This window comes from Pan troglodytes, chromosome 14 (genome assembly GCF_028858775.2).
Source record: "Pan troglodytes isolate AG18354 chromosome 14, NHGRI_mPanTro3-v2.0_pri, whole genome shotgun sequence".
NCBI lineage: Eukaryota > Metazoa > Chordata > Mammalia > Primates > Hominidae > Pan > Pan troglodytes.
In genome coordinates, this window is record NC_072412.2 from 62,635,872 (window position 1) to 62,645,097 (window position 9,226).

Consider the following 9,226-nt stretch of genomic DNA (forward strand, 5'->3'; position numbering starts at 1 on the left):
TTGATCTATGATAAACCGGTACTTCCACCTTGTTCTTTCCCGGAGGAGTTGGAATTTTACGGCTGTTGCCACGTTGTTCTCCAAAACATTTCCCTTCCTACGCTGAGTGTCCTAAATCTTTTAATCTTGTCTAGTTTGACAGATGCATAACAATAAAGCATCCACTGAAAGCAAATTCTTTAACATCTTGCTGGTCTGAAACATCTTCCTTCTCCCCTCCCAGATTCTTTAGTGAAACTTTGGTTGGACAGGACACTTTAGGTGGGAAATTCATTTCCCTTGAAATTTCGAAGACATTTTCTGTTATGTTCTAGACTGAACTGCTGCTTTTGAGATGTCTGATTTTTGAGACATGTGGAATCCTAGCCCTTTCCATGTGACTTTTCCTTTCTCTGTCTCCCGCTCCCTACAATCTTTTAGAATCTTCTCTTTTTCCTCAGCACTCTGAAATTTTGTGGTGAAATGTCTCAGCCACAACATACCTCTAATTCTCTTATATTTCCTCCTTCTTTCCATCATTTTAGATTTTTGCTTTGTTCTGTGGGAGATCTTCTCAACTTCATTCTCCAATTTCCATGGAGAGTTTTGTTTCTTCTCTGACAATTTTAACTTCAAAAATCCCTCTTTTCTCTGAGTATTTATTTTTAAAAGTATCCTATAACTGCTTGATGGGTAAAATTCCTTCTATCTCTCTCTGCTCACGCTCTGCTTCTCTTTTAGCCTCAGGTGGGCCTCTTCCAGAGCCAGGCTGCTGTGTTACGGACCCTGAAGACTCCGTGGAAGCAGATGGGCCCGCACAGCCAGCCCAACCCGCAAAACCCATCGCTTACGTGAAACCCTTCAGATGGCAGCCCCCAGCTCGCCCAGAGTCACCCCGTCCTGCAGAGAGAGGCCGGCGCCGGGGAGGAAGCCGGCGGCCAGGGCGAGGCCGTGGCAGAAGGGCTGGGCCCCGCGGGGACGCTGGCCAGAGACAGGGGGCAGAAGGCGTGATGGGACCGGACGTGCACATCCCACTGGACCACCATGGAGAGCCAGGCCACCAGGGGGAACCGGAAATCACGGAGACCGCAGCCTTCTCTCTTTCTGAAACAGGTCCTCTGCCTGGAACTGTGCAGGAAGGCCCTGGCCCCGACGTGGCGCAACCTGAGCTGGGGTTTCAGGAGCCGCCCACTGCTCCTGGGCCTCAGGCTGTTGACTGGCAACCCGCGTTGACCCTCTATCCCTGCATCGGGTTTAGGGCTCTGGGTGACTCAGCTGTTTTACAAGTCATTCAAACCCCCCACGGCACCTATGTGCAAGGGGTCCCAGTGTTCCTCACCGACATTGCATATTGACCACTATCCGCCACCCACGTTGTTCCCAGCCTCCCTTTCTTCCACCTGGACGTTCCCCCCAGCCCCACTTCTGCTCCACTCCTCCCCGGACTGGACCTGAAGCCTGAGCTTCCCCTGAACTTAGAGTACGCAACTTGCAATATGCAAGCTGCCAAACCCCCTTTGTGTACAAGGCGATTGGAATGGAACTGTCATGTACAGTGAAAGTACACGTCACGTGTTTCAGCCAAGAAAGAGCCAAACCGGACAACCGGGAGGAAGTGGGATGCAACAAGGATCCGTAAGCATGGAAATTAGGAAACTGTATTCTTAAGTCCAGAGGAGTACGATTCTGGAAAAAGGATTGATGACCTAGAATTAAAATTCCAGAAGACACTCATATAGACATGTGGGGCATGCGAAAATTCAGAAGGAGCTAGAAGTTACTAAAGTTCTTGTCTAGTGCCTGGAGACGATAGACTGGCTGAATATAAGAGCGATAAAACTCTAGACTGACACATTTTTAAGTCTCAACGTGGGTACCCTTTGGGAACCACTAAATGAATTGGAATAGAAGGTACAATTTCAAACAGATTGAGGAAAAAGTGGATCAAAGGACATTTGATGAATCAGACAAAAGGTGTCGGGGTGGGGGGGGGGAGGTTAACGGAAACAAGGAGAGTGCATGACTCACTGGAACCGCTAAATGAGGAATCAGTAATTTGACGGCAGTGTCCTTGGCTTCCTCCTGGCTTTAATGGGAATATTATAAATGTTTCACCATTAACCAAGATGTTTGCTGTAAGTTTCTCATAGATGTTTAAGTTGAGTTAGTTCCCATCTTTTCAGAGTTTGATAAATGTTGTATTATGAATTTTTGTATTTTGTATTTTATTAAGTAGCCTCTTATTGGCTGGTTTTCACTCCTTTGTAAACGTCCAAATAAAATGCAGATAACTTTTTACATCAAAGATTTTTCTCTTGTGTATTCAATCCTTCTAAATAAACCTTTCTCTTCGGACTTATTTTATACAACAGTTCTTTCACTAAACTTTCACAAATCGCAAATATAAAATGTGTTTACTAAAAGCAGAAAGGAAGGTAGAAAAATGGCTCCAGTCTCTGTTCTCCATTCATATCGCATCTCTCCCCATAGTCACACAAGTCTACACCAACAAACGTACACATTAAGAGCATCGTTTGTGGCTCGCTTTTACAAACACCTGGCGTGCCATGTGCCAGGGGTCCTGCTGAAGTGACTATAAGGTCCAGGCAGGCAACACAGGTGTGGTCAGGAGCAGAGCCTCTGTGGAGTCCGTGCGTCTCCAAACTAGGAACAGGCGACTTCGTATTGAAGCATGGCATGGATCACAATGAGCACTGTGCAGTGGGAGCTGCTTCTTGGCTTGCCATTGGGGTCTGTCATCCATAAGCCAGAAAGCCCCCTTGCAGTCATCCCACGCACATGTGCCACTCTCTTCCTGCTGTATATCTGTCTGGAAAGAGGCACAGGTTTTACATTCCGCAGGTGGCGGTCTGCTGATACGCTACTTCCAGGACACTTCTACCACCAGAATGCTTCACTAAACATGTGTACGTGGAGTAAGACAGGGTCTCATTCAGTCATCCAGGCTGGAGTGCAGTGGTGCAATCACAGCTCACTGCAGCCTGCACCTCCTCAGCTCAGGTGATCCTCCAACATCAGGTTGCCAAGTAGCTCAGACTGCAGGCAGGCACCAAGACCCCTTGGTAATTCCTCCGGGTTTATTTATTCATTTATTTATTTATTTATTTATTTTGAAACAGACTCTCACTCTTTCACCCACGCTGGAGCGCGGTGGCTTCGGCTCACTGAGAACTCCATCCCCGGGATGGAAGCGATTCTCATGTCTCGCCCTCATAAAAATAGAAAAATTAGCCAGGCATGGTGGTGGGCCACTGTAGTCCCAGCTGCTCAGGAGGCTGAGGCGGGAGAATCCTTTGAACCCAGGAGGTGGAGGTTGCAGTGAGCCCAGATTGCGCCATTGCAGTGATCCGAGATCATGCTATTGCACTCTAGCCTGGGTGACGGGAGCAAAACTTTGTCTCAAAATGGAAAAGAGAGAGAGAGAAGTTATCCCAATAAGAAAGATAAACGTTTTGAAGAGAAACTTCACAGAAGAATCTATGGGTTTGGTCAGTGAGCGCACGAAATCCCAATAAGGATGAGAATATGCAAATAAGCATGGAGCATCCTGTGGTGCCAGGGAGAAAGGAGCCGCCCAAAACCAAACAAAACCAAAAGCCACAGCGATGGGAGGTTGACAAAGGGACACGGAAGCCAACTAAAGGAGCTCCCGGTGGCCAAAGCTGGCGACATTCAGTAACAAAGTAATTAACTAAATAATTAATAATTAAATAGTTGAGTAAAATATCTGACAAAATAATTAGTTCAATTATTAAATAATTCATCCCCTGAAGTACTGGAGTGTAAACCAAAGCATACAATAGGTGTCCATAAGTCCATACGGATATAAATAAGTGACTAAATAAACAACCATGTGGGGGAGAATGGGAAAATCCTCCACACAGGAGAACTCCACAGAATTTCGGTAGCTATTCCCCTGCACGGAGATAAAGCAAAACTTCCCTTTTATTTAAGTATAGGCCACAGGTAGCGACTTCCAAAAAGTACAGTAGAGAAAGAGGTGGGAAAATCACTTTATGGTGGAGAAACCTAATCAACACTGCCCCAGCCAGGTGACCAGGACTAATAGCAGCAGTGATAAGCCGGCTTGATGGTGTGTACTCTAGACAGGATGGGATGGGAATGGCGCTTTCCCGCTGCAATCTTCCTTACAAAAACATATAATTCCAGTCAGATCACAAGGAATACATCACACGAACTTCAGGAGGGGACATCCCACAATATATGTGATCAGTATTCCAAGTGTCAAGTTCATCAAAAACAAGGCAAGTGTGAGAAACCGTCGCAGCCAAGGGGAACCGTGACGAATTGTAAGGTGGTACCCTGGATGGGGTCTTGGGACAGAAAAGGTATGTGAGGTGAAAACATAGCAAAACCTCACTTCAACAACATATACAACCCAAAAAAATAATTGGCCCGGCATGGTGGCTTGCGCCTGGGGTCCCAGCTACTCGGGAGGTGGAGCGGGAAGGACGGCTTGAGCTCAGGTCTTCCAAACAAGCCTGGGCACATAGCGAAACCTCGTCTCTCCAAAAAATCCGAAAATTGTCCCGATGTGGTGGCGCTCACCTGTAGTCCAGCTACTCCGGAGGCCGAGACAGGAGAATCACCTGAACTGATTCTCCTATCTCAGCCCCCCAAGTAGCCGCAGCGAGCCGAGATGGCACCGCTGCACTCCAGCCTGGGCTACAGAGCGACAACCCGTCTCTGTAAAAAAAAAAAAAAAAACAAGGATGCAAACCAACCAAATAACCCACTGCCGGATTCCCCTCCAGTGTCCTGCTGTGTTTCCCGCTGTCTTCCTCCACCCGTGTGTGCAGCCACAGCAATAAAAGCCAGTGGTGTGGGTCTCACACGCATCTCCAGCCCCGTCGCCATCGCGCTGAGCTCGACTCTTTTTACAAAAGGCCACTCGACATCCTCACTTGGCAGTTCAAAAGCCCCTTCAGGCAGATGTGCGCAAGCCAAGCTCCGCAACTTCCCATTCAGAGCAGGTTCTCGGTCCACCTCTGCCTGAATGAACGGGCGGGCTACCAAGGCCGCAGTCTCTTCCTCAAGGGCTGTCCACACTGGGTCTGGCTTTCTCTGGGAAATTTCTCTCCCACCAGGGAACTTTCTCCTCCTCTACCTCCCTCAGTCTCAGTCTAACAGCACCCTGCGCCCAACCCCGAGGGCTGCAATAGCCTTCTTGCCTCTCCTGACTTAATTCTGCGGACCCTGGGTTGGCGCTCCTTCACAGCCAGGCTGGTCGTTTCTGAAATGTTAACCCGCTGCCGGACACCGTTCCACGGTTTTCCGCTGCCTTGGAACAAGACCAGCTCCTGCGCGGACCCTGCCTCCACCTCGCACCACCTCTGGGCCTGGACTTGGCCTCCGGTCCATTCCCAGAATGTGCCGGGCTCCCTTCCAGTCCGGGCCTCAGCACACCCTCTTCACTCCCTTTCCTTTCTCCCTGCCTCTCCCAACCCGGTTCAGGTTGACTAATTTCAAATTTTATGTTCCGGATTTCAGCCCAGATATCCCCCCTTTGGATGCTTTCCTTCACCGTGCTCAGATCTAAGCTAATCGCATCTTCCTATCAGCCGCTTTCCGGGCACCACACCCCATTGTGCTGACACTCAAAGGCCATTATGCATTTTGTCCCTCGATGATTAGATTAATCAATCAACCACGGGCGTCTAGAAATGGCGGCATCTCAGAAGGGCCCCATTTGACTGGCAGGGGACTGGCCCAATGCGCCTCGCAAGCCCAGCCAGGCCCGCCCCAGCCGGCCCCCCTCTGACGACGCCTGTCCCTTACGCCACTGCCTTGCTGCCATATAAGAGGGACCGCGCTCGGCCTCCAGCAGTCGGCTTTCTGCTGGGCTCGGAGCCAGAACCTGCTGCGTGCTCCCTCCAGACTCCCTGGCTGCGGGTGGACTACCTCAGAGCTACAGCGGTGAACCTGTGGACACCTCCGACTCCTCGGGCCTCTCTTCGTCGAAGAGTCTCCTAATTTTCAGATCTCCGGAGCCAGCTGTGAGAAGATCAGGTGTGTGTCTGGGAGTCCCGGAGGGGTGGACAGATCTTGGGTGGGTGCAGCTGGGGACAGAATCCTCATTCCCCTAGAAAGGCCACGGCCATCCCCCTGCCTTGTCACCTCTGTCTTCCTAAATCCGTTCTTGCTCTCTTGTTTTTCTCCCCAGCCCCTCCCGCCGATTGCTCATGGAGGAACCAAGGCCTTCGAAGCGACTTCGCTCCATGGCCCCTAATCAAGGTACATCAAACGCCTGCCACTCTCTTTTTGATTTCGTTTGTTCCCCAGTTCTTCCCCAATTGTTTGAATTCAAACTCAATCGAGCATTCTCTGTTTCACCTTCTCCTAGCCTGCCTCAACCTGGGCTGGTTGTTGGAAGTCAGCTCCCAGGTTCCACATCCTCTGGCAAATTCCCTTCCCTCTTTCGAACTGTAATCCCATTTCCCAAATCTGAGATTTGCTGTTGTTGTCGCTGTTTCCTTCTGTTTCGTTTTGTATTACTGTTTCTCCGTAGCAGAGCGAGTCCTCACGCTACGTCTTGATCTATGATAAACCGGTACTTCCACCTTGTTCTTTCCCGGAGGAGTTGGAATTTTACGGCTGTTGCCACGTTGTTCTCCAAAACATTTCCCTTCCTACGCTGAGTGTCCTAAATCTTTTAATCTTGTCTAGTTTGACAGATGCATAACAATAAAGCATCCACTGAAAGCAAATTCTTTAACATCTTGCTGGTCTGAAACATCTTCCTTCTCCCCTCCCAGATTCTTTAGTGAAACTTTGGTTGGACAGGACACTTTAGGTGGGAAATTCATTTCCCTTGAAATTTCGAAGACATTTTCTGTTATGTTCTAGACTGAACTGCTGCTTTTGAGATGTCTGATTTTTGAGACATGTGGAATCCTAGCCCTTTCCATGTGACTTTTCCTTTCTCTGTCTCCCGCTCCCTACAATCTTTTAGAATCTTCTCTTTTTCCTCAGCACTCTGAAATTTTGTGGTGAAATGTCTCAGCCACAACATACCTCTAATTCTCTTATATTTCCTCCTTCTTTCCATCATTTTAGGTTTTTGCTTTGTTCTGTGGGAGATCTTCTCAACTTCATTCTCCAATTTCCATGGAGAGTTTTGTTTCTTCTCTGACAATTTTAACTTCAAAAATCCCTCTTTTCTCTGAGTATTTATTTTTAAAAGTATCCTATAACTGCTTGATGGGTAAAATTCCTTCTATCTCTCTCTGCTCACGCTCTGCTTCTCTTTTAGCCTCAGGTGGGCCTCCTCCAGAGCCAGGCTGCTGTGTTGCGGACCCTGAAGACTCCGTGGAAGCAGATGGGCCCGCACAGCCAGCCCAACCCGCAAAACCCATCGCTTACGTGAAACCCTTCAGATGGCAGCCCCCAGCTCGCCCAGAGTCACCCCGTCCTGCAGAGAGAGGCCGGCGCCGGGGAGGAAGCCGGCGGCCAGGGCGAGGCCGTGGCAGAAGGGCTGGGCCCCGCGGGGACGCTGGCCAGAGACAGGGGGCAGAAGGCGTGATGGGACCGGACGTGCACATCCCACTGGACCACCATGGAGAGCCAGGCCACCAGGGGGAACCGGAAATCACGGAGACCGCAGCCTTCTCTCTTTCTGAAACAGGTCCTCTGCCTGGAACTGTGCAGGAAGGCCCTGGCCCCGACGTGGCGCAACCTGAGCTGGGGTTTCAGGAGCCGCCCACTGCTCCTGGGCCTCAGGCTGTTGACTGGCAACCCGCGTTGACCCTCTATCCCTGCATCGGGTTTAGGGCTCTGGGTGACTCAGCTGTTTTACAAGTCATTCAAACCCCCCACGGCACCTATGTGCAAGGGGTCCCAGTGTTCCTCACCGACATTGCATATTGACCACTATCCGCCACCCACGTTGTTCCCAGCCTCCCTTTCTTCCACCTGGACGTTCCCCCCAGCCCCACTTCTGCTCCACTCCTCCCCGGACTGGACCTGAAGCCTGAGCTTCCCCTGAACTTAGAGTACGCAACTTGCAATATGCAAGCTGCCAAACCCCCTTTGTGTACAAGGCGATTGGAATGGAACTGTCATGTACAGTGAAAGTACACGTCACGTGTTTCAGCCAAGAAAGAGCCAAACCGGACAACCGGGAGGAAGTGGGATGCAACAAGGATCCGTAAGCATGGAAATTAGGAAACTGTATTCTTAAGTCCAGAGGAGTACGATTCTGGAAAAAGGATTGATGACCTAGAATTAAAATTCCAGAAGACACTCATATAGACATGTGGGGCATGCGAAAATTCAGAAGGAGCTAGAAGTTACTAAAGTTCTTGTCTAGTGCCTGGAGACGATAGACTGGCTGAATATAAGAGCGATAAAACTCTAGACTGACACATTTTTAAGTCTCAACGTGGGTACCCTTTGGGAACCACTAAATGAATTGGAATAGAAGGTACAATTTCAAACAGATTGAGGAAAAAGTGGATCAAAGGACATTTGATGAATCAGACAAAAGGTGTCGGGGTGGGGGGGGGGAGGTTAACGGAAACAAGGAGAGTGCATGACTCACTGGAACCGCTAAATGAGGAATCAGTAATTTGACGGCAGTGTCCTTGGCTTCCTCCTGGCTTTAATGGGAATATTATAAATGTTTCACCATTAACCAAGATGTTTGCTGTAAGTTTCTCATAGATGTTTAAGTTGAGTTAGTTCCCATCTTTTCAGAGTTTGATAAATGTTGTATTATGAATTTTTGTATTTTGTATTTTATTAAGTAGCCTCTTATTGGCTGGTTTTCACTCCTTTGTAAACGTCCAAATAAAATGCAGATAACTTTTTACATCAAAGATTTTTCTCTTGTGTATTCAATCCTTCTAAATAAACCTTTCTCTTCGGACTTATTTTATACAACAGTTCTTTCACTAAACTTTCACAAATCGCAAATATAAAATGTGTTTACTAAAAGCAGAAAGGAAGGTAGAAAAATGGCTCCAGTCTCTGTTCTCCATTCATATCGCATCTCTCCCCATAGTCACACAAGTCTACACCAACAAACGTACACATTAAGAGCATCGTTTGTGGCTCGCTTTTACAAACACCTGGCGTGCCATGTGCCAGGGGTCCTGCTGAAGTGACTATAAGGTCCAGGCAGGCAACACAGGTGTGGTCAGGAGCAGAGCCTCTGTGGAGTCCGTGCGTCTCCAAACTAGGAACAGGCGACTTCGTATTGAAGCAT

The 9,226-nt window shown here is 48.8% G+C and overlaps 1 protein-coding gene across 1 annotated transcript; it reads left to right on the forward strand.

The window, feature by feature from the left end:
• Window positions 1-6,190: 6,190 nt before the first annotated feature.
• Window positions 6,191-8,834, forward strand: LOC129136752 (proline-rich protein 20E). The gene is made up of 2 exons (XM_054665027.2): window positions 6,191-6,255; window positions 7,274-8,834. The coding sequence occupies exons 1-2, from the start codon at window positions 6,204-6,206 to the stop codon at window positions 7,885-7,887; spliced, it is 666 nt and encodes a 221-aa protein (XP_054521002.1). The 5' UTR covers window positions 6,191-6,203; the 3' UTR covers window positions 7,888-8,834.
• The last annotated feature ends 392 nt before the right edge of the window (window positions 8,835-9,226 follow it).